The sequence below is a fragment of the Salmo trutta genome, chromosome 18, assembly GCF_901001165.1.
Source record: "Salmo trutta chromosome 18, fSalTru1.1, whole genome shotgun sequence".
NCBI classification, from domain to species: Eukaryota; Metazoa; Chordata; class Actinopteri; order Salmoniformes; family Salmonidae; genus Salmo; species Salmo trutta.
In genome coordinates, this window is record NC_042974.1 from 55535139 (window position 1) to 55559860 (window position 24722).

The 24722-nt window shown below is 43.7% G+C and overlaps 1 protein-coding gene and 1 long non-coding RNA gene across 8 annotated transcripts in view; both read right to left on the minus strand.

Moving 5' to 3' along the window:
- Positions 1–326: 326 nt before the first annotated feature.
- Positions 327–24722, minus strand: part of LOC115153543 (ribosome-binding protein 1) — a 46802-nt gene continuing 22406 nt past the window's right edge. The window contains exons 5-29 of one of the 7 annotated variants that reach the window (XM_029699112.1): positions 20930–21066; positions 20361–20483; positions 19794–19946; positions 19534–19652; positions 17446–17599; positions 14753–14870; positions 12529–12710; positions 12144–12178; positions 11977–12055; positions 11542–11579; positions 11329–11410; positions 11187–11224; positions 10706–10793; positions 10442–10482; positions 10078–10225; positions 8050–8139; positions 7465–7557; positions 6894–6965; positions 6634–6714; positions 5660–5743; positions 5266–5358; positions 2815–2862; positions 2554–2652; positions 1575–1721; positions 327–1252 (exon numbers count right to left, since the gene is read on the minus strand). In XM_029699112.1, the coding sequence (XP_029554972.1) occupies positions 1220–1252; positions 1575–1721; positions 2554–2652; positions 2815–2862; positions 5266–5358; positions 5660–5743; positions 6634–6714; positions 6894–6965; positions 7465–7557; positions 8050–8139; positions 10078–10225; positions 10442–10482; positions 10706–10793; positions 11187–11224; positions 11329–11410; positions 11542–11579; positions 11977–12055; positions 12144–12178; positions 12529–12710; positions 14753–14870; positions 17446–17599; positions 19534–19652; positions 19794–19946; positions 20361–20483; positions 20930–21066 (2375 nt within the window). In that variant the 3' untranslated portion in view covers positions 327–1219. Of the gene's footprint in view, positions 1253–1574; positions 1722–2553; positions 2653–2814; positions 2863–5265; positions 5359–5659; positions 5744–6601; positions 6715–6893; positions 6966–7464; positions 7558–8049; positions 8140–10077; positions 10226–10441; positions 10483–10705; positions 10794–11186; positions 11225–11328; positions 11411–11541; positions 11580–11976; positions 12103–12143; positions 12179–12528; positions 12711–14752; positions 14871–17445; positions 17600–19533; positions 19653–19793; positions 19947–20360; positions 20484–20929; positions 21067–24722 lie in introns of those variants that run through there. The other 6 variants (XM_029699111.1, XM_029699114.1, XM_029699113.1 and 3 more) reach the window with 6 other exon arrangements.
- On the minus strand, positions 5763–6592 carry LOC115153544 (uncharacterized). Its single transcript, XR_003867707.1, has 2 exons — positions 6172–6592; positions 5763–6128 (listed from the first exon to the last, which is right to left on the minus strand). It is a non-coding gene; the product is annotated as an uncharacterized LOC115153544 (long non-coding RNA).

The window sequence follows — 24722 nt, forward strand, 5'->3', positions numbered from 1 at the left end:
TCTCATAGCCTGGTTCCTCTAGGTTTCTTCCTAGGTTTTGGCCTTTCTAGGGAGTTTTTCCTAGCCACCGTGCTTCTACACCTGCATTGCTTGCTGTTTGGGGTTTTAGGCTGGGTTTCTGTACAGCACTTTGTGACATCAGCTGATGTAAGAAGGGCTATATAAATACATTTGATTTGATGTGGCAGTTTATCCAAATTAGCTGGATGTTTATCAATATTAGCTGGCTAATGTAACAATCCTGCTTTCTGGAACAGCCACAAGGTTTCTTTCATCAATCCTGTTTAAATGTCAACAACAGGTTCAAGCAGGACTGAGTCACAACACATAGCTACATTGTAGTTTATTCTTTATCAAATTCATTCATGTGTGTTGGCAGCCAGCTACTGCACACACAGTACTGAAGGAGGCACTCACTGTATTGCATTCGCCCATCATCCATTGTGTGTACCATAAAATCTACCCACCATTCAACCAACCTCTTAGAAAAGACACACACAAAAGGTGTGTCCGAAAGTGGCACCAGATTTATTCCCTATATAGTTCACTTCTTTTGATTGAGGGCCCATTGCGTTTCGTCGAGGGCCCTGGTCAAAAGTAGTGGGCTATATAGGGAATAGGGTGCCATTTTGGATACAGACAAAGTAATTGCACAGGTTGATGTACGCGTTAAACGCACAATTGTTTTCCCTTTTAACACTGGACTCTGGTTTGGGGGGGGGTCATTATGAATATAAGGCAGAGTAGGTAATAGGTTAACTCTGGTCCAGGGCGTTAATCGATAGCGATACAGGGCGTAGTGGAGGAACATGCACGAATGCCCTGGACCAAAGCTAGTATTAGGTATAACTCCTGACATAGCCAGAATCGTAGATGGAATGGAGGTTTTTCTTCAACAAAGCTTTGTTTGCAGCATAGTCTTTTTTTCCTCATCACAGATCATACAATGAAATGTTCATAGCAATAGCTAAACATCTTGGTCCGGTTTCACAGACACAGATTAAAGCCCTAGTCCTGGACTAAAAAGTTATTTTAAATGGAGATTCTCCATTGAGCATGCATCTGTGTCCGGGAAACTGGTCCTTTGATTCTTACAGGAGTTGCAGAAATCAACTACTACAGTACAAAGAAATAAGAATGGTTTTGGAATGCATAACTGTGGTAATAGTAATCATATGAAGGCCTTTTTGGAATGTTTTAATGTCTTGTCTTCAGTCTCTTAAACAGATGTTCCTTCCTTCAGCACTGTACTCTGAAAGTCAGACACAAAAATACACATTTACAACCACACGCAAACAATAAATACATGAATCAATCAAAACAATCATTGATGGACATTACAAAAAAATATAGAAAAGACATGACCACACTCATGCAGCTGTTCAAAACAGTATTACTGTAGTCATTCAGGCTAAAATATATATTTTACTCTGTATTCCACTAAGCAGATGCAGATATCCAAAACAACTGTCAGTACAGTGAGTGCATACATTTTTAGTTTGGGTATGTGATCCCTGTGGGAATTGAACCCACAACCTTAGCATAATAAATTAGTAATAGATTGTAATAGCCACCTTGGTCTCATCAGAGTGGTCCTGTAGTGTGCGGTGTTCGTTCCTCTCTTTGGCGAGCTGCTCCTGAGTGTACTTTAAGAGCTGCTGGAGTTTGGTGGCTGCTTGGCCAAGATCTTTGATTAGTTTTCTCTCTTTCTGTAGGCGCTCCTGAGGAGAAAAGAACAGGGACAGACGATGATCCTTCGGACCTCACACAACCTCATTGGCTTCAGTACTGACCAGGGCGTGTATTCATAAAGTGTCTCAGAGTAGGAGTGCTGATCTAGGATCAGTTTTTCCTTTTAGACTATAGTGAATGGACAGGGGTGACCCATAGAGATGTATAACGATCACAACATTGAATAGGCTACTGTACATCCCATTATAGCATTTGTGACAGCATGGGCAGCGCTATTCAGGCACCATTTTAAAGTAGTCCATTTCTTATTCTACTACTTCTATGAGCTGGTAAACTAACTTTAAGGGTGCATACTGCCACCTGGAGTGTGTTGTTTGAACAGGTATAAAGCCAAGGTTGGTGATTTATTGCCACCTACAGTTATGGAATGTTAGCTCAAGAGTATGATTAATTGGCTGATTCCTCCTGATGACCTGGATGGAATCATGTGATCCTTCCTTGACCCATAATAAGTTGACTACTTTAAAATTGTAAAAGTCCTCAATGGCAGTGCCCATGCTAAAACAGGCATTTGGGCACTAGAGTCCTCACCCCAGAGAGATTTATAAATCCTAGATCAGCACTCCTATTCAGAGACACTTGATGAATACTGGCCCTGGTCCACATTTAGTAGGCAAACGTTGTCCAATGTTGCAGGGTTAGGGTCAGAAATGTAATGAATAGAGCCTACATGATTACTATTTTTATTCTACATGTCAAAGAGACATGTTTGTTCTACATAACATATTTCTATCTGAAAGTTCCACAGCATTGTGTCCTGATGAACACAGCCAAGGGTCATGTTCAGTGCTATGTGGGTACCTTTAGTTGGGCTACGTCCTCTGTGTTGGCCTGTGGGGAGTCTCCTGCCTCTTTCAGCAGGTCCAGCTGAGCCTGGAGCTCTGCAACTGTCTTCTGAGCCTGGGGGTGGGGATCAAGACAAAACAGTCAGTCAGAGAAACAGTTGATCCGACAAATCGCTGTGTCTAACTAAGCAGTTTTGTTGTTAGCCAATGTCAAACTTGCTAGCAAGAGCTACCCTCTTCCGATTGGTATGTAGTGAGGGGTGGGAGAGGGTAGTACCTGTTCAAACTCCTCTGTGGTCTGATTCAACTGGGACTGGACCTTGAGCTGCACAAAATATAGTATAAGATGAATATCTGTACTAGAGGTCGACCGATTAATCGGAATGGACGATTAATTAGGGTCGATTTCAAGTTTTCAAAACAATCGGTAATCGGCATTTTTGGATTATGGCCGATTACATTGCACTCCACGAGGAGACTGTGTGGCAGGCTGACCACCTGCTACACTAGTGCAGCAAGGAGCCAAGGTACATTTCTAGCTAGCATTAAACTTCTTATAAAAACAAATCAATCTTAACATAATCACTAGTAAAACTACACATGGTTGATGATATTACTAGTTTATCTAGCTTGTCCTGCGTTGCATATAATCAATGCGGTGCCTGTTAATTTATCATCAAATCACAGCCTACTTCGCCAAACGGGTGATGATTTAACAAGCACATTCGCGAAAAAAAGCACTGTCGTTGCACCAATGTGTACCTAACCATAAACATCAATGCCTTTCTTTAAAAATCAATACACAAGTACATTTTTTTAAACCTGCATATTTAGTTAATATTGCCTGCTAACATGAATTTCTTTTAACTAGGGAAATTGTGTCACTTCTCTTGCGTTCTGTGCAAGCAGAGTCAGAGTATATGCAGCAGTTTGGGCCGCCTGGCTCGTTGCGAACTGTGTGAAGACCATTTCTTCCTAACAAAGACCAATTAATTTGCCAGAATTTTACATAATTATGACATAACATTGCAGGTTGTGCAATGTAACAGCAATATTTAGACTTAGGGTTACCGCCTGTTCGATACAATATGGAACGGTTCCATATTTCACTGAATGAATAAACTTTTTGTTTTTTCGAAATGATAGTTTCCGGATTTGACCATATTTCTGTGTGTTATTATATTATAATTAAGTCTATGATTTGATATAGCAGTCTGACTGAGCGGTGGTAGGCAGTAGCAGGCTCGTAAGCATTCATTCAAACAGCACTTTCCTGCGTTTTCCAGCAGCTCTTCGCTGTGCTTCAAGCGTTGCGCTGTTTATGACTTCAAGCCTATCAACTCCCGAGATTAGGCTGGCCATACTAAAGTACCTATTAGAACATCCAATAGTCAAAGGTATATGAAATACAAATGGTATAGAGAGAAATAGTCCTATAATAACTACAACCTAAAACTTCTTAACTGGGAATATTGAAGACTCATGTTAAAAGGAATCACCAGCTTTCATATGTTCTCATGTTCTGAGCAAGGAACTTAAACGTTAGCTTTTTTACATGGCACATATTGCACTTTTACTTTCTTCTCCAACACTTTGTTTTTGCATTAATTAAACCAAATTGAACATGTTTCATTATTTATTTCAGACTAAATTGATTTTATTTATGTATTATATTAAGTTAAAATAAGTGTTCATTGTTCATTCAGTATTGTTGTAAATAGTCTTCATTACAAATATATATATATATAAATTGGCCGATTAATCGGTACCAGCATTTTTTTGGTCGTCCAATAATCGGTACCGGTGTTGAAAAATCATAATCGGTCGACCTCTAATCTGTACGGACACTAGAGATGTTGTGTGTTCCTCCTTGCTACAAACAAAAATAGATAAAAGCATGTAAAAGCACTATAAAATGTTTTGACTTGCGCACCCACACCACCCTGTGTCATGTTAGTGCCCACTTCACTCCACACCAGGCAAGAAGCAGCGTCAAGACCAAAACAAACAGTGTGGTTCTTCAGTGAAAAATCTAAAATCAGTGGGAAACTGAACCCAAGGAGTGAGTGATCATGCTAAGATGAGATTGATAGAAGCCGTGGTTAGAGTAGCTGCAGCTGGTAGTCAACACACACTGGCTGGTTAAACACACACCATGGTTAGAGTAGCTGCAGCTGGTAGTCAACACACACCATGGTTAGCAGCTGCAGTGTATGGAGAGGACTGGACAGACTAGACAAACACAGTCGGGCTCAGAGGAAGCAACGTTCTGGAGCTAGTGACGACCCCCGTCTGAAGCACAGGCATACCAGATTGCCCTTCTGTTTCTTTTATTGCTGTAATGTTTTTATCAATCAAAATGTGTCAGTTAAAGAACACTTTTCTACTGCGATCAAATGGTTCCTAACTCCACAGATACATGGTTAAACAGCAGGAGAGATACTCATTTAGAATTTAGTCCATAGAAATAAAATCTAGTCATTTTATTTATGAGTTAGTCCCTATACATGACATGCCAAGATGGCTGCCATTACTAGAACATTTTAAAACCTCTGGCTGCTGTCTATGGTCATGACATCAGCCAGTAGTATTTGTATATCTCTCTATTCCCTGGTTGTGGTAACCATTGCTGTCCAGTGACCAGTTTCCAGAAAGTCTAGTACCCCCCAGTAGAACAGACAAGCAGTGAAGGGTGCCCCATGACCTATAACCTCCGGTGCACTCTGACCTCAGGCTCTGATTGGCTGTTCTGTGCCCTAGTTTCAGGGACTGCCTCCTGGCTCTGAGCACACATCATCGCCTCGCTCAGCTGACCTCTGACCTGGAAAAGGAAGCTACAAGGGTTAGGGACAAGAGGGGAGGGGGAGAATTGTGATACATACCAAGTAGACCTCAACAGGCAGCCCACTGCGTTTCCTGTCAGGACCACAGGAGACAGGGGCGCACACACGCAGTCTTGTTTAACTAACCTTGTGGGGATTGATTCCATTCCCTATTTTCCCTAGTCCCAAAACCTAACCTTAAACCCCTAACCTTTTTCCTTGTGGGGACTAACAAAATGTCCCCAGGTGGTCACATTTTTGTTTGTTTACTATTCTAGTGGGGACTTCTCTTTCTCCTACCGTAGCCAGCACTTCCTTGTGCATCTGGGCTTCCGTCTGGGCTGACTCCAGCGGACTCTGAGACTCTGACAGTAGCTGCTTCAACTGGAGAAGACAGACCAGAACAATTTTACTTAACCTTTATTTGACAGGGAGTCATATTGAGACCAAGGTCTCTTTTGCAAATGAGCCCTGCAATTACAAAGATACAATTAGGAAATGCAAAAAAGGAATAGAAAACCCAATCATTCTTCAGTAAATATATCCTCAATCAGCAGTGTGAATTGCCCTAGAGGCACCAAACAAGAGTCTCAGCAATGTACTAGATTATTTGGTCAGCCATGTGATTTAGTGAGACAAGAGCACAAACCAGCTGGTGATATGGGATGATGTCTTTACTAGTCAGTGTATGGGTGTCATCAATCCCCTGTGTCTGGACGGTCTCTGACTGTTTCTACTACATGAATGCTGGTGTGTATAGCTAGTGTACCTATGGTGTACTGTATGGATGTAGATGTGTACAGCTAGTGTACCTATGGTGTACTGTATGGATGTAGATGTGTATAGCTAGTGTACCTATGGTGTACTGTATGGATGTAGATGTGTATAGCTAGTGTACCTATGGTGTACTGTATGGATGTAGATGTGTACAGCTAGTGTACCTATGGTGTACTGTATGGATGTAGATGTGTACAGCTAGTGTACCTATGGTGTACTGTATGGATGTAGATGTGTACAGCTAGTGTACCTATGGTGTACTGTATGGATGTAGATGTGTACAGCTAGTGTACCTATGGTGTACTGTATGGATGTAGATGTGTACAGCTAGTGTACCTATGGTGTACTGTATGGATGTAGATGTGTATAGCTAGTGTACCTATGGTGTACTGTATGGATGTAGATGTGTATAGCTAGTGTACCTATGGTGTACTGTATGGATGTAGATGTGTATAGCTAGTGTACCTATGGTGTACTGTATGGATGTAGATGTGTACCGGTGCCATTTCCTCCTCTGTCGGGGCGGTCTCGGACTGTTTCTCCAATTGGGCTTCCAACAACATCAACTGCTCCTTCAGCTGGAGGAAGAGGAGGTTAAGGAGTCCATTAGTTAAGTACAATTCAGTACAGACAGTACCAGTCCAGCACTACACACCTACTGGACCGTAGTTGAAATCAGCCTGATATTATGATAAACCCATTCAGGTGGAAATTAATGAACAGATTATTTTATAAAATGTCGATATATTTATTATACCTGTTCTATGCTTTGGTTCTCTGCCTTCAAGCTCTCTGCAGTCTCCTTCAGAGTGTGCACTTGTTCCAGGGCCTAGTGTGAGTAGAGAGGGTGTGGTTTAGAACATGGCAGTATTTCCCCAATAATCATTGAACAGTGGCGGGGTGCTTTTTAAAAATACATTTGTGGTAATTTTCGGAATGTAAATGTTTTCAGTGTAAACTGAAACGACTATTTAGAGAATATATTTCTACATAATTTATATCTGGTTTTGGTATATAGAGCTATATATTTTTTAAATAAGATCATCTTTGAGAAGTAACAATCACCAATAAAAACTAGACAGTCAGAGAGAATCTAAAATCACAGCCCAAGAACACAGCATAAGCCATGGCAAAATGTGAAGAATTTCAGGAAATTTGCTTTAAAACAGCAAAATTTTGTCTCTGTGGCCAAGAAAAGGGCCTTTAAAATGTTGGGTCGGAGACTGCAACATTGGCCACGCCCACTAATACACTGCAGGGCCACACAGAGAGCACGAGAGAGAGCACAATATTACAGTTGGAGAGGAGAGAAAACACTGCTTCTTCACCTTCTTCAACTGGTCCTCAGAGTCAGCAATCTTGGATTTCCACACCAGCTCCTCCTCCTCAACACTCTTCTGAAGGCACTTCAGCATTCCTTCCTGTGTAGAGACAGATACATGATTGTGAGAGTATTTCTTTATTTGAAATTTTGCAGGATGAAATCTTGTAGACCACAACCCGCTCTCTCACACTTGTATTTTTATGCAAGAAAAGGTTTTGCTTGAGGTCAAATTTCACATCTTTATAAATGCAGGTTTTGGGTGATAAATTCAGTAGCTCTATCCCCCATTTACACCCGTCTCTCACTCACACAAACATGTAATTGTCTTTTGTTGTAGGCCCATTTTTAAGTTCATCTAGAGCAGGGGTATTCAAATCTTACACTACGAGGTCCAAAGTACTGCTGGTTTTCTGTTCTACCAGAATTAATTGCACCCACCTGGTGTCCCAGGTCTAAGTCAGTCCCTAATTAGAGGGAATAATGAAAAAAAGCAGTGGAGCTGGTTTCAAGATCCAGATTTTAATTTGAGGGATCTAGATATGCCGATGTGTAAACGAACTGGGCGTGTTGTGTTGTTGTAGGTACTCACTGTTTCAGCCAGGACTGTTCTGTACTGGTCACACTCTGCCTGCAGTGTCCCGTGGCTGTCCTCTGCTTCCTTCAGTTTCTCCAACAGCTCCTGGAATCAAAACACCACAGTCAGTCAGAACAAATGAGAAAACATTCATGTCCATTACATTTTCTACAAATGTGATATTTTTCTGTGGTGCTCTGGCTTACAGGTAAAAGCAGACAAACGATATACAGTAGCAGTCAAAGTTTGGACACACCTACTCATTCCAGGTTTTTGCTTCATTTTTTACTATTCTCTACATTGTAGTATAATAGTGAAGATATCAAAACTATCAAAAAACACATTTGGAATAATGTAGAAACCAAAAAAAGTGTTAAATCAAAATATATTTTATATGGGAGATTCTTCAAAGTAGCCACCCGTTGCCTTGTTGACAGCTTTGCACACTCTTGGCATTCTCTCAACCAGCTTCATGAGGTAGTCACCTGGAATGCATTTCAATTAACAGGTGTGCCTTGTTAAAAGGGAATTTGTGTAATTTAATGCGTTTGTGCCAATCAGTTGTATTGTGACAAGGTAGGGGTGGTATACAGAAGATAGCCCTATTAGGTAAAAGACCAAGTCCATATTATGGCAAGAACAGCTCAAATAAGTAAAGAGAAATGACAGTCCATCTTTACTTTAAGACATGAAGGTCAGTCAATGGGGAAAATGTCAAGAACTTTGATGGTTTTTGCGACTGCACTTGAAGAAACTTTCAAAGCACTATTATGAAACTTGCTCTCATGAGGACCGCCACAGGAAAGGAAGACCCCGAGTCAACTCTGCTGCAGAGGATAAGTTCATTAGAGTTACCAGCCTCAGAAATTGCAGCCCAAATAAATGCTTCACAGGGTTCAAGTAACAGACATCTCAACATCAACTGTTTAGAGGAGACTGCGTGAATCAGGCCTTCATGGTCGAATTGCTGCAAAGAAACCACTACTAAAGGACACCAATAAGAAGAAGAGACTTGCTTGGGCCAACAAACACGAGCAATGGACATTCGACCGGTGACATTAGATCTGATGAGTCCAAATTTGCGATTTTTGGTTCCAACCTCCGTGTCTTTGTGAGATGCAGAGTAGGTGAACGGATGATCTCCACATGTGTGGTTCCCACCGTGAAGAATAGAAGTGGCGGTGTGATGGTGCTTTGCTGGTGACACCATCTGTGATGCATTTAGAATTCAAGGCACACTTAACCAGCATTGCTACGACAGCATTCTGCACCGATACGCCATCCAATCTGGTTTGCGCTTAGTGGGACTATCACTTGTTTTTCAACAGGACAATGACCCAACACACCTCCAGGCTGTGTAATGGCTATTTGACCAAGAAGGAGAGTGATGAAGTGCTGCATCAGATGACCTGGCCTCCACAATCACCCAACCTCAACCCAATTGAGATGGTTTGGGATGAGTTGGACCGCAGAGTGAAGTAAAAGCAGCCAACAAGTGCTCAGCATATGTGGGAACTCCAAGACTGTTGGAAAAGCATACCAGGTGAAGCTGGTTGAGAGAATACCAAGTGTCCAAAGCTGTCATCAAGGCAAAGGGTGACTACTTTGAAGAATCTCAAATTTAAAATATATTTTGATTTGTTTAACACTTTTTTGGTTACTACATGATTCCATATGTGTTATTTCATAGTTTTGATGTCTTCACTATTATCGTACAATGTAGAAAATAGTAAAAATAAAGAAAACCCCTTGAATGAGTAGGTGTGTCCAAACTTGACTGGTACTGTATATGCAGCATTATATACAGTGTACATAATATACAGACTACATAACCAGGGATATGTTCGGTAGTCAATCTTTGTCGAACATTGCATATAGAACTGCCGTGAATAGAGCAGACGTGATTCCTTATTCTACATGTCAGAGAGGCACGTTTGTTCGACAAAGCCTATTTCTATCTAAACGTTTCATAAACGGGCCAGACCAGACCAAACCACTCAAGTTATGATCATGGCTCAGTCAGATTTGTACATCATGTCTTACCGGCAGCTCTGTGCTCAGCTCTGATTCCTGGCTCTGCTGGACCTGAGCGAGGGTCTCCTGTACCTTCCGCGATTGGTCCCTGGCTTCCCTTAGCTCCACCTGTAGTGATGCCATCATAGCGTCCCTCTCTGCCAGACTAATAAACAACCAGAGGGCCAGAAACGCAGTTTACTTTAGTATCCTTTTTATATAGAAGCGCCAAAAGCAAATATTCCATATAGCTTTTAATCAACATTTGTATTGTTTTACTGTAAAATGTGTTGCGATTTTAAAGACACTTTAAATACAGTTTGATTTGATATTCCACGAGGGAAAAAACCAAGTTAAAATCAATGGGTTTGGTGATGAACAAGGCTTTTTGTACCTGGTTTGTAGCGCCGCCAGTTCTGCGGTGTTGTCGGACTGCTGAAACATAAAGCAGGAATTCAGATAACTATATCCTACAGTAGTACAGAGCAAGTTGATACACAAGAAGGGCAACTACAGCCTGGTCCCAGATCTGTTTGTGCGGTCTTGCCAACTCCTATGGTTGTTGTCATGCCAAACGACCGTAGGAGATTGGTAAAAACAGCACACATGGGCCTGGGACCAGACTAGGGTAACTGTAGGAGAGGAATGGCACACTTACAGCAGTGCTGCTCTGGGCCTGCTCTGATGTTTCTTTGAGTTGCTTCACTTCTTCTGTTGATGCGTCTTGGCTCGTTCTCTCCTTCAGACTGGAATGAAGGACCACATGGTTAACCAGCATTAGGCAATGGTGTGTTGTAATGAAGTTGTATTGAAACATATATTTTTTGTTTGTTGTTGATCCAAGTGAGCACAAGGCATAGAACTATTACATTTACGTAATTTAGCAGACGCTCTTATCCAGAGCGACTTACAGTAGTGAATGCATACACTTCATACATTCTTTTTTTTTTTTCTGTGCTGGCCCCCCGTGGGAATCGAACCCACAACCCTGGTGTTGCAAACACCATGCTCTACCAACTGAGCTACAGGGAAGGCATAATTATAATTACTAGAACTAACAGTCCCATTCAAGACAATGTTCTGTCCCTTCTAGTAAGTATATTCTTCTGAAACTAGGTTTCAGTAAAACCATAACTCACCTGTTAAGTAGCTGTTCCGTCTCTCCAGTGACATCAGCCTGACAAAAAAGCAGTCAACGATGAGAAAACATGTCAATATTCATAATGGGAAAGCTGTCGTGTAAATATAGAAATGTACCACTTTTAACTCAAAGAAAATTACGGGAGAGTTTTTAAGTTGCTCCATCTCTTCTTTAAGCTGCTTCAGTTCTTCCTGAAGTGATGCCACCAGGCTTGCTTCCTCACTGAAATTAAGAGAGATTCATATGAGGATGTTCAGGTACGTAATAGCAGAATTGAACAAAGTTGGTGACATAGTTTCAGCTTCAAATGTGTGATTTAAACGGAAATAGCAGTGGACTTGCTCCAGACATACCTTTTAGGTGCCCACTCTGTCTCGGCTGTAGCGACTGCCTGCCGAGTAAGAAGATAATGAAAGATAAAAAGACAACATTATGGTTCTCAATACCCCCCTTTGGAAACCAAATGTCTCTTCCCAATGGATACAATTCTGCCTTGAAATGTCCAAATACATTCAGTTAGGAAATCAATAGAGAACTAACTGATTCAGTTAGGAAATCAATGAAATAAATGTATTTATAAAGCCCTGTACAGAAACCCAGCCTAAAACCCCAAACAGCAAGCAATGCAGGATGTAGAAGCACGGTGTCTAGGAAAAACTCCCTAGAAAGGCCAGAACCTAGGAAGAAACCTAGAGAGGAAATCAATAGAGAAACAACTGATTCAGTTAGCCAAAGTGCATGGCCATCCAATTAGCAAGCACAATGAAAACAGAATAGAGACTACTTACAGAAGCCTCCTGTTTCATTTCTTGGAGCTGCTTCAGCTCCTGTTGGAGTGATGCCAACTGACTGTCTCTGTCCTGAAGACTGGAAGATAAATGATTGGTGTTGTTGAGAAAAGACCAACTCCACATCTATAAAGAGAATTATGAGGGACAGATTATCAAAACCATACCTGCTCTTTAGCTGTTCCAACTCAGTGGAGTTACCCTGTAAAACATAAATAAACATGAATTCAGAAGTGGACCCCAAAAAAACATTGATAGCATGGTTTTCACCACCAGAACATCTCCGGACAAGCCATTGCTCATTAGCACCAGAGAGGTTTGAAACAGACACTCAATTTGTGATTACCTCCTGCAAATACTTTGTGAACAAATTTGCCATTGACAGTGCTCTGAAACTTCATCATTAGTATTTACAGAAAGTCAGCGCATTTTGAGTCTCTCAGTTAACAACCTCTCTGGCACTAGTAAGCACTGGCTTACGCAGAGTGTGCAAGTGCTGGTTGGGAGCAGTCTAGGCGCTTACCCTAACCCTGATCTGATCTGATAACTCACCTCCGTGTCCTCGTCCACATCTCTGTTGTGGCTGGCCTCCAGCAGCACGTTGATGGATTCTACCTGATCCTCCAGTTGTCCCTTCTCCAGCTCGGTCTGCTCCAGCTGGGCTGTTAGGGCCTCCACCTGAGCACTACGCTCTTTCAGATCAGCCTCTATCCTGCCCAGATGGACCTGGATGTCTGGAGGGATGGCAGACAACACTCACTACAAACTATATATTTATAGAGCACCAGCTGTTCTGGACGACTGTGATCACGCTCTCTGTAGCCGATGTGAGCAAGACCATTAAACAGGTCAACATTCACAAAGTCGCGGGGCCAGACGGATTACCAGGACGTGTACTCAAAGCATGCGCGGACCAACTAGCAAGTGTCTTCACTGACATTTTCAACCTCTCCCTGACCGAGTCTGTAATACCTACATGTTTCAAGCAGACCACCATAGTCCCTGTGCCCAAGAAAGCGAAGGTAACCTGCCTAAATGATTATTGCCCCGTAGCACTCACGTCGGTAGCCATGAAAGGCTCACGTCAACACCATCATGCCGGGAAACACAAGATCCACTCCAATTCGCATACCGCCCCAACAGATCCACAGATGACACAATCTCAATCGCACTCCACACTTCCCTTTCCCACCTGGACAAAAGGAACACCTATGTGAGAATGCTGTTCATTGACTACAGCTCAGCGTTCAACACCATAGTTCCCTCAAAGCTCATCACTAAGCTAAGGACCATGGGACTAAACACCTCCCTCTGCAACTGGATCCTGGACTTCCTGACAGACAGACCCCAGGTGGTAAGGGTAGGCAACAACACATCTGCCACTCTGATCCTCAACACTGGGGCCTCTCAGGGGTGCGTGCTTAGTTCCCTCCTGTACTCCCTGTTCACCCACGACTGCACGGCCAGGCATGACTCCAACACCATCATTAAGTTTGCTGACAACAGTGGTAGGCCTGATCACCGACAACGATGAGACAGCCTATAGGGAGGAGGTCAGACACTTGGCAGCATGGTTGCCAGGACAACAACCTCTCCCTCAATGTAAGCAAGACAAAGGAGCTGATCGTGGACTACAGGAAAAGGCGGGCTGAACAGGCCCCCATTAACATCGACGGGGCTGTAGTGGAGCGGGTCGAGAGTTTCAAGTTCCTTGGTGTCCACATCCCCTATGAACGATCATGGTCCAAACACACCAAGAGTCGTGAAGAGGGCATGACAACACCTTTTCCCCTCAGGAGAAAAGATTTGGCATGGGCCCCAGATCCTCAAAAACTTCTACAGCTGCACCATCGAGAGCATCCTGACCGGTTGCGTCACCGCCTGGTATGGCAACTGAATCTGACCGTAAGGCGCTACAGAGGGTAGAGTGTACGGCCCAGTACATCACTGGGGCCAAGCTTCCTGACATCCAGGACCTATATGCACTAGGCAGTGTCAGAGGAAGGCCCAAACAATTGTCAAAGACTCCAGTCGCCCACGTCATAGACTGTTCTCTCTGCTACCGCACGGCAAGCGGTACCAGAGCATCACGTCTAGGACCAAAAGGCTCCTTAACAGCTTCTACCCCCAAGCCATAAGACTGCTGAACAATTAATCAAATGGCCACCCGGACTATTTACATTGACTGACGCCCCCTTTGTTTTTACACTGCTGCTACATGCTGTTCATTATCTATGCAGTGTCGATTTACAAATGACCTATACTAACCTGTACCCCCGCACATTGACTATGTACCGGTACCCCCTGTATATAGCCTCGTTATTGTTATGCAATTTTCTTGTGTTACTTTAAGATTATTATATATATAAAAAAATATATAATAATCACTTTAGTTTATTTAGTAAATATTGTCTTAACTATTTCTTGAACTGCATTGTTGGTTAAGGGCTTGTAAGTAAGCATTTCACAGTAAGGTCTACACCTGTTGTATTCGGCGCATGTGACAAATAAAATTTGATTAACGCTGTTCAATCAATAGATCTTATTTACTGCAATTTTGAAGAATAAAATACAATTGGTTAAGGTTGGCAGTCAAATAACGTGACTATAGCTAATTCGAATTCTTATTTTGGTCGGTTATTAAATCTGACGGTTCAATTTAATGGTCAAATTTGAGGAAAGTTTGACATTGACTTCAATTGAGCATTTTCACTTCATACCCCGTTAGTACACTGGAATTCGAACAAACATGGCCGAAACGTGAATAATGTCTTACCTGAGAGGGTGGTAGCGTCCTGCTGGGCTTTCTCCAGGGTGCTCTGTGAACTTCTCAACTCCTCACTAACCTCCTCCAGCCTCCTCTGCAGCACCTGCTCACTCTCTACACGGCTGGCCTGAGGTAGAGTTAGACATATTTTAATATTCTGTAATGCTACAGTAAGCATTGTAACAGCATGCGCAGGGTAAGATACTACCACAACTAGAATGAGATTGTATTTCTATGATTATAACAGTATGACATTATTCCCAGGGTCTGGCCTGAGGATGAAGGGTGGGGGCGCATTGTATGTTACTAACCACCAGAGGGCAGCAGAGGCTAAATACAAAATATATCTACTACATTATTATCCAGCTACAGAGAGTTAGTAATAGGTATACAACTGGTGTGTGTGTGTGAGAGAGAGAGCGAAAGAGAGACTAGAATCTGGAGGGCTAAGGATAGTGACATGTGTATATTCACTAATAGGCACGTAACATTCTGTTGATAAACCTCGGGACTGGTCCAGGAGGACATGATAATTAAATTATTAAATAAAATGAACTCGACTGCCAGGAAGTAAAACATTGACCTCACTTCACACATCCCATAATAGTACACACACACACACCATTCCATTAGGATTTACAGAATGGACTAAACACAGCTGGTGTGTAGTAGTGTTTTAAACTTCGCTTGGGCACATAGCACACATTCCATCTTGTGCCAGCCAGCCAGCCAATCTGCCAATTAGTCAGCCCGTGAGCCAGCCAACCAGTCAGCAACCAACCAGCCAGCCAGCCAGCTAGTCATTCAGCCCCATTATTGTGTGGCTGCATTCCATATCAACACACAGCTCTATGATTTCAAGGCCATCAGAGACCCAGCCGCATCACAGGCGCATTAGACGGGTGGGGTACCAGCCGGTAGCTAAGGCTTTAGAGGGGTAGGGGACCAGCCGGAGGGTAAGGCTTTAGAGGGGTAGGGGACCAGCCGGAGGGTAAGGCTTTAGAGGGGTAGGGGACCAGCCGGAGGGTAAGGCGAAGGCTCACAGCAAACTGGCACTTCTAGAACTAGGGTGCAGCCTTGCAGTTCAACATACCCTTGGATATATTGGAATTCCTAATTTTCCTTGATCACACAACAGACTAGCTAAATCTGGTGCAATACCACTTACAGTATGTAACATTTTCCTACATCACACAACAGACTAGCTAAATCTAGTGCAATACTATGTCATGACTGTCCTGTGAGCATCCAGATGGGTCAGATCAGCTTTGCAGCAGATGACTTCAGCCAGACTGGTGGTCGGTTGACAGTTCACACCCTGTTGTAAATCAGGGATTAGAACGTTCAGCTTTCTCCCTCTCCAAATTCACACAGGAATGTGCCTTTCTTTTATAGACGTTTCTCGCTGAAACTCTAACACGTTCTAAAGCGAATACTGGAACAATATTTCTAACATAGAACGTGGGGAATGGTCAGAAGTGATCTAAAGAAGAATGTCATTTTGGTTATTTTGTGATGTCATTAAAAATATGTTATAAAGGAAATACTGTAACTTGAAAAGTATATACACACACTACATGTACGAAGTCTCCATCCTTTACGTTGTGTATGAAAAATTATGTGTTTTTGTTAACCTTTTCATACGGGAGTTCCAAATATCTAACGGTCGACCCCCAGTGTGAGTGGTTTTATGCACATGTCAGAATGCACTCACTGTTCCAAAATGTGATTATTACGCAACAGGACAGTTAACACTTGACCATGTTCTGTTATAATATCCACCCGGCACAGCCAGAAGAGGACTGGCCACCCCTCATATCCTGGTTCCTCTCTAGGTTTCTTCCTAGGTTTTTGGCCTTTCTAGGGAGTTTTTCCTAGGGAGTTTTTCCTAGCCACCGTGCTTCTTTCACATGCATTGCTTGCTGTTTGGGGTTTTAGGCTGGGTTTCTGTACAGCACTTTGAGATTTCAGCTGATATACGAAGGGCTATATAAATAAATTTGATTTTAAGACAGGTCCTCACCAGACATCACCGGCAACAACGTCGCCTATGGGCACAAATCCACCGTCGCTGAACCAGACAGGACTGGCAAAAAGTGCTCTTCACTGACGAGTCACGGTTTTGTCTCACCTGGGGTGATGGTTGGATTCGCGTTTATCATTGAAGGAATGAGCGTTACACCGAGGCCTGTACTCTGGAGTGGGATCAATTTGGAGGTGGAGGGTCCGTCATGGTCTGGGGCAGTGTGTCACAGCATCATCGGACTGAGCTTGTTGGAGGTTACGACTGTTCCGAATGATAATATGATACAAGGTTATGATTAATACGTTGACTATTTTATGGATGTGATAGGTAAAGACCTTTAGAGTTTAATTCGGGAGATGGTAACTCTTTAAACAACTGCTCTCGTGGTGCCCCAAATTCCTAATTAGTTAATTGTTACATGATTAACTTAAAAATCGGATAACAATTAAACAGTTAGTTGATTACATAAATAACAGTCATCAGATTAATGAAAGTAAAGTCACGACAACTACTTACAGTATGTTACATTTTCCTAGGTCACAGAACAGACTAGCTAAATCTGGTGCGATACTACTTATAGCAGCAGGGCCAGTACCTCCAGCCCTCTCAAGATGTTGTCATTAGTCTGAACGTGTGTGTGTCCGCGTCTGTGTGCGTCTGTGTTTTCCAGTCCTACCTGCAGTAGAGTAAGTTGTTTCTCTACAGAAGACACCTTAGTCTCTAGCCCTCTCTTGACCTTCTCATCAGCTTGAAGGCTCTCACTCCTCTCCCCCAGCTCCTTGGTCAGTCTGGCACAGTCCTGTCTCAGCTTGGCAAGCTCTGCATTCTGTCTGAGGAGAGAAGAGAGAGGGAGGCCAGGTCAGTCAGGAAAATACACTACATGGCTAAAAGTATGTGGACACCAGCTCGTCAAACAGCTCATTCCAAAATCATGGGTATTAATATGGAGTTGGTCCCCCCTTTGCTGTTATAACAGACTCCACTCTTCTGGGAAGGCTTTCCACTAGATGTTGGAACACTGCTGCGGGGACTTGCTCACATTCAGCCACAAGAGCATTAGTGAGGTCGGCCACTGTTGTTTGGCAATTAGACATGGCTCGCAGTCGGTGTTCCAATTCATCCCAAAGGTGTTCGATGGGATTGAGGTCAGGGCTCTGTGCAGGCCAGTCAAGTTCTTCCACACCGATCTCAATAAACCTTTTCTGTATGGACTTTACTTTGTGCACAGGGGCATTGTCATGCTGAAACAAAGTTGGAAGCACAGAATAGTCTAGAATGTCATTGTATTCTGTAGCGTTAAGATCACCCTTTACTGGAACTATGAAAAACAGCCCCAGACCATTATTCCTCTTCCACCAAACTTAACAGTTGGCACTATGCACTTGGGCAGGTAGCGTTCTCCTGGCATCCGCCAAACGCAGATTCATCTGTTTGACTTAGAGTTGTTGAAGCGTGATTCATCACTCCAGAGAACACGTTTACCCTGCTCCAGTCCAATGGCAGCGAGCTTTACACCACTCCAGCACAAGCTTGGCATTGCACATGGTGATCTTAGGCTTGTGTGCGGCTGCTCGGCCATGGAAACCCACTTCATGACTTTGCTTCCAGAGGCAGTTTGGAACTTGATAGTGAGTGTTGCAACTGAGGACAGACGATTTTTACTTGTTACGCTCACAGAACAGCACTTACAGTTGACCGGGAAAGCTCTAGCAGGACAGATATTTGACAAATTTGACTTGTTGGAAAGGTGCCCTCCTATGACGGTGCCACGTTGAAAGTCCCTGAGCTCTTCAGTAAGGCCATTCTACTGACAATGTTTATCTATGGGGATTGCATGGCCTCATGCTCGATTGTATACACCTGTCAGAAATGGGTGTGGCTGAAAAAGCAGAATCCACTAATTTGAAGGGGTGTCCACATACTTTTGGCCATGTAGTGTACCTCAGAGCAGGCTTCACAGTAGACAGTCTCTTAGTCAGACACACTAATCCTAGACCTAGTAAACCTAATTTACTGTGTTCCATACGAATTTACATCTGCATTCTCAAAACAAAACGTATTCTTCGTAGTGGCAAATACTAAAACGTTTTGGGACAGGGGCAGGGAACCCACCTACTTGCTCTCTGCCTGGCTGGTGGCCTGGTTCAGGGTTAGGGGTTAGGTTAGGAACAGACAACTACTTGCTCTCTGCCTGGCTGGTGGCCTGGTTCAGGGTTAGGGGTTAGGGTTTAGGTTAGGAACAGACACCTACTTGCTCTCTGCCTGGCTGGTGGCCTGGTTAGGGGTTAGGTTAGGAACAGACACCTACTTGCTCTCTGCCTGGCTGGTGGCCTGGTTCAGGGTTAGGGGTTAGGAACAGACAACTACTTGCTCTCTGCCTGGCTGGTGGCCTGGTTCAGGGTTAGGGTTTAGGTTAGGAACAGACACCTACTTTCTTTCTGCCTGGCTGGTGGCCTGGTTCAGGGTTAGGGTTAGGGTTTAGGTTAGGAACATACACCTACTTGCTCTCTGCCTGGCTGGTGGCCTGGTTCAGGGTTAGGGGTTAGGTTAGGAACAGACACCTACTTCCTCTCTGCCTGGCTGGTGGCCTGGTTCAGGGTTAGGGTTTAGGTTAGGAACAGACACCTACTTGCTCTCTGCCTGGCTGGTGGCCTGGTTCAGGGTTAGGGTTTAGGTTAGGAACAGACACCTACTTGCTCTCTGCCTGGCTGGTGGCCTGGTTCAGGGTTAGGGGTTAGGGTTTAGGTTAGGAACAGACACCTACTTGCTCTCTGCCTGGCTGGTGGCCTGGTTCAGGGCATCTCTGAGAATGGAGTTCTCTTGCTGCAGACAAGCCAGCTGGGCAGTGGGACCTGACTCCAACTGCTCCTGAAGACTGATGACCTGAGAGTAGGGAGGGACCTTTGAGTTTTGGAATGCTTTGGAAATCTTTACATAATTAATTTAAATCCAATAAAGTATACTGAATTCTAATGAGAAAAAGACAGCAGCTGACAGACCTGCATTCTATTCTATATACACTACCTTGGCGGTGAGTTTCTGTGTCTGTGCTACGTGATCCTGGTAGGATGCCTGCATCCGAGCCTGCAGAGCGATCATCTCTTGCTCCCTGGACGAGAGCTGGGAACTCAGCCTGGTTTCCACACTGGCCACCTTGGACTTCTCAGCAAACAGCTCCTACAGAAGGAGGAGAGATACAGACTGTCAGACAGCTCCTAGAAGGACTGGGGTCAATTCAGGAAGTAATTCAATGATACATTTTTTTAAAAATATTTCATATTTATTTTTAAATATTTCATTTTTTTTTTTATATTTCATGTGAAATTACAAATCCCTTCCTGAATTGACCGAATTCAATTCGAATTGACCCCAACCCTGGCTCCTACACACAGACAAGTGGTAAACAATTGTTCAACTCATCCATGGGAGGGGCTTCTAGTTATGTGGTTATCTAGTTATAAGTCGTATTTTCAGAGATATTCTCAATGTGTGAGAATGTGTGTTTTACCCCGGTGAGTTCTCCGAGTCTGTTCTTGGTTGCGGTGACACACTCCTGCGCATTGTTTGTGTACATGTGTGTGTGTGTGTTACCTTGGTGAGTTCCCTCATTCTGTTCTTGGTTGCGGTGGCATCCTCTTGCTGAGTTGCCAGCTGTTTCTGATTCTCCTCTAACTGTTTCTTCATCACAGCCACCGGGTCGCCCTTCTGAGTAGCCTGAGTAGCACGCGCACACACACACACAGGAAGTTAGTCACAATCAATATCAAAATCAACAACTGTAGTGTATTTGTGAGTGTCTGACCAATCACCCATCCTCCTCATGCATGACGTGTGTCAGTGTCACCACCCCTCCCAGTGGTTTCTCCCGTCCCATGCAGTACCACCCCCCCACCACACACAAACACTCCCAGTCCAACCCCCTCAAATGACCTCCCATCCAGTCCTGACCAGATTGTATTATATGCCCTGCCGGATTCCCTACCCTCCAACTCAAGCCTTACATTTGTCAACCCCCCTTCAACTCCACAATGGTATCTCCCATTCCGGGTCATACCACAATGTCATGCATGATGTCCTCCCCCAACCCGCCAGAGTGATTTCATATCACCCCTCTCCACCCCCAGACTGACATATCTCCCATCCCGCGCCACGGGTCGTACCATGTGCCAGGTGTCTTGTTTGATGCCAGCCTTGTCAGACAGGATCTCTATGAGGCGCTGGGCCTCTCCCTGACTGATCACCATACTGCTAACGGTAGAGGCCAGGGGGGAATCCAGACCAGAGTCCACTGCTACGGCTAAACAGAGAGCACAACAGGGAGAGAGATGTTATTACATATTATTACAAGCATCCAGAGAGTCAGCTGCTACAGGTAAGGAGAGGAAATCATAGCTATTAATAAAACATCCTTCCCTACTGAGAAAAGCACTCATCAAAAGGGCAGTTACTGTGCACAGGAATACAATGTTGGCAGAACTTGGGAAGTTAAGGGGTAAAAAGCCATGTGGAATATTCCTACTGTTTGGTACAGTATGCCTGCCATCGTAAGATTGTGGGTTCTCACACTGCCACCAGGCTAGGGCCTGGTCAGTAACAGGGGAGGGAACTGGGCACTGCCACCAGGCTAGGGCCTGGTCAGTAACAGGGGAGGGAACTGGGCACTGCCACCAGGCTAGGGCCTGGTCAGTAACAGGAGAGGGAACTGGGCACTGCCACCAGGCTAGGGCATTCTATTCTATTAGGTTTGACTGATATTTGGCAGAAATCAGTTGTCTTCGTGGGGAGTTTGTGGGGTAAAAGACAATAAATGAAGGCTAAATACAGTTGAAGTTGGAAGTTTACATACACCTAAGCCAACTACATTTAAACTCTGTTTTTCAAAATTCCTGATATTATATCCTAGTAAAAATTCCATGTCTTAGGTCAGTTAGGATCACCACTTTATTTTAAGAATGTGAAATGTCAGAATAATAGTAGAGTGATTTATTTCAGCTTTTATTTATTTTATCACATTCCCAGTGGGTCAGAAGTTTACATACACTCAATTAGTATTTGGTAGCATTGCTTTTAAATTGTTTAACTTGGGTCAAAAGTTTTGAGTAGCCTTCCACAAGCTTCCCACAATAAGTTGGGTGAATTTTGGCCCATTCCTCCTGACAGAGCTGGTGTAACTGAGCCAGGTTTGTAGGCCTCCTTGCTCACACACGATTTTTCAGTTCTGCCCACAGATTTTCTACAGGATTGAGGTCAGGGCTTTGTGATGGCCACTCCAATACCTTGACTTTGTTGTCCTTAAGCCATTATGCCACAACTTTGGAAGTATGCTTGGGGTCATTGTCCATTTGGAAGACCCATTTGCGACCAAGCTTAAACTTCCTGACTGATGTCTTGAGATGTTGCTTCAATATATCTACATAAATTTCCTACCTCATGATGCCATCTATTTTGTGAAGTGCACCAGTCCCTCCTGCAGCAAAGCACCCCCACAACATGATGCTCCCACCCCCGTGCTTCACGGTTGGGATGGTGTTCTCCGGCATGCAAGCCTCCCCCTTTTGTCTCCAAACATAACGATGGTCATTATGGCCAACAGTTCTATTTTTGTTTCATCAGACCAGAGGACATTTCTCCAAAAAGTACGATCTTTGTCCCCATGTGCAGTTGCAAACCGTAGTCTGGCTTTTTTGGAGCAGTGGCTTCTTCCTTGCTGAGCGGCCTTTCAGGTTATGTCAATATAGGACTCGTTTTACTGTGGATATAGATACTTGTACCCGTTTCCTCCAGCATCTTCACAAGGTCCTTTTCTGTTGTTCTGGGATTGATTTGCACTTTTCGCACCAAAGTACGTTCATCTCTAGGAGACAGAACACGCCTCCTTCCTGAGTGGTATGACGGCTGCATGGTCCCATGGTGTTTATACTTGCGTACTATTGTTTGAACATGGTTCCTTCAGGCATTTAGAAATTGCTCCCAAGGATGAACCAGACTTGTGGAGGTCTACAATCTTTGGCTGATTTCTTTTGATTTACCCATGATGTCAAGCAAAGAGGCACAGAGTTGTTTGAAGGTAGGCCTTGAAATACATCCACAGGTACACCTCCAATTGACTCAAATGATGTCAATTAGCCTATCAGAAGCTTCTAAAGCCATGACATCCTTTTCGGGAATTTTTCAAGCTGTTTAAAGGCCCAGTCAACTTAGTGAACTTCTGACCCACTGGAATTGTGATACAGTGAATTATACATAAAATAATCTGTCTGTAAACAATTGTTGGAAAAATTACTTGTGTCATGCACAAAGTAGATGTCCTAACCGACTTGCCAAAACAATAGTTTGTTAACAAGAAATTTGTGGAGTGTTTGAAAAACAAGTTTTAATGACTCCAACCTAAGTGTACGTAAACTTCCGACTTCAACTGTATGTCTATTATGCTTAATATGTCTGTCATCACAAGACTGAGTAAATTCCCATGGCTCAGGACAGAGTGGGAGGGAACTGGGCAGCTGAACCCCTGGCTGAGAGGGCAGAGTGGTACCAGGCAGACACAGCCCCTGTGGCACCAGAGAAACTCCCTATTGTCTGGGTTACTGAGAGGCTTTGTCAGCTAGCACAACAGGGCCAAAGCTGTGCACACATACACATGCACACACTGAGCAGGAGGGCGCCACTGCAGCCAAGAACAGACTGAGAATTGAACCGGGTACCACACCCCCACACGTTGTCATTGTTGTAGTAAGAGTGTTACAGTAGTGCTTGTGTTTTGGCTAAAGTAGTTCCTGCCTAGACTACCATTTCCACTCATTAAAAACAGAAAGATATGTTTTTAGCAGTTACCTCACTTCCTGTGTCGGTCTGTCTGTCAGTCACAAAAACACAACCCATATAAGGAAGAATGACATCATGACATCTACAGACAGACAACATACTTCCCTGGTTTTCCAGAAATCCTGGTTGGAGGATTCCAGATTTCCTGCTTATTCACTCCTGATAGCAGGATTCCTCCAACAGGGATTTCGGGAAAACCATGGAATTTATTCAAAGTTCCTGGAATATTACAACCCTAGGATAAACTACTGTACTTGTGGTCCTGTACTTGTGGTCCTGTACTTGTGGTCCTGTTGTTCTTGTGCAGCTGTAGTAGCTGGCACACAGAATGAGGGAAGCTTTTCTTTGAAGACCTACTCTGTTTGGTGGCACACACACACATAACCCAACAAACACACACACATAACCCAACACACACACACACACACACAGGCCTTGGGCCCTGGCCATGTCCTGCATACTGTGTGCAGTAGTAGTCTTTCGACCAGACCACACCCAGTTAGACAGGCTAAGATCAGAGTCCACCACGGCAGCCTTCCGCCGAAACGCATCCGTTTGCTCTGACCTATGCTGCTGCTGCTGCTAAAAAAAAGACATGAAAACTTAAAGAATATTTCAGTGAGTGCGGGTTTTTCTTTCTTCCAGTGTATACCGTTTGAACCCGGCACCCAAACACTGTTACGACAAACTCCTCAGCTACCAATTCCTCATTCTAATCAGTCCACCACAGAGAAAACAGCTAGGCTTTGTTCTGCAGTGTAGGAGCACAAGTCTCTCTGCAGATATTATATAGTCCGGCCTATTATATAATTAAGCAATAAGGCCCGAGGAGGTGTGGTATATTGGCCATATACCACAAACCCTTGACGTGCCTTATTGCTACTATAAACTGGTTAACAACGCAATTAGAACAGTAAACAAGTCATTTTGCGTCATACCCATGGTTTATTGTCTGATATAAAACTGTGTGGTTCGAGCCCTGAATGCTGATTGGCTGAAAGCCAATACCACGGGTATGACAAAACATGTATTTTTACTGCTCTAATTGCGTAGGTAACCAGTTTCTAATAGCAATAAGGCACCTCGGGGGTTTGTGATATATGGCTAATATACCACGGCTAAGGACTG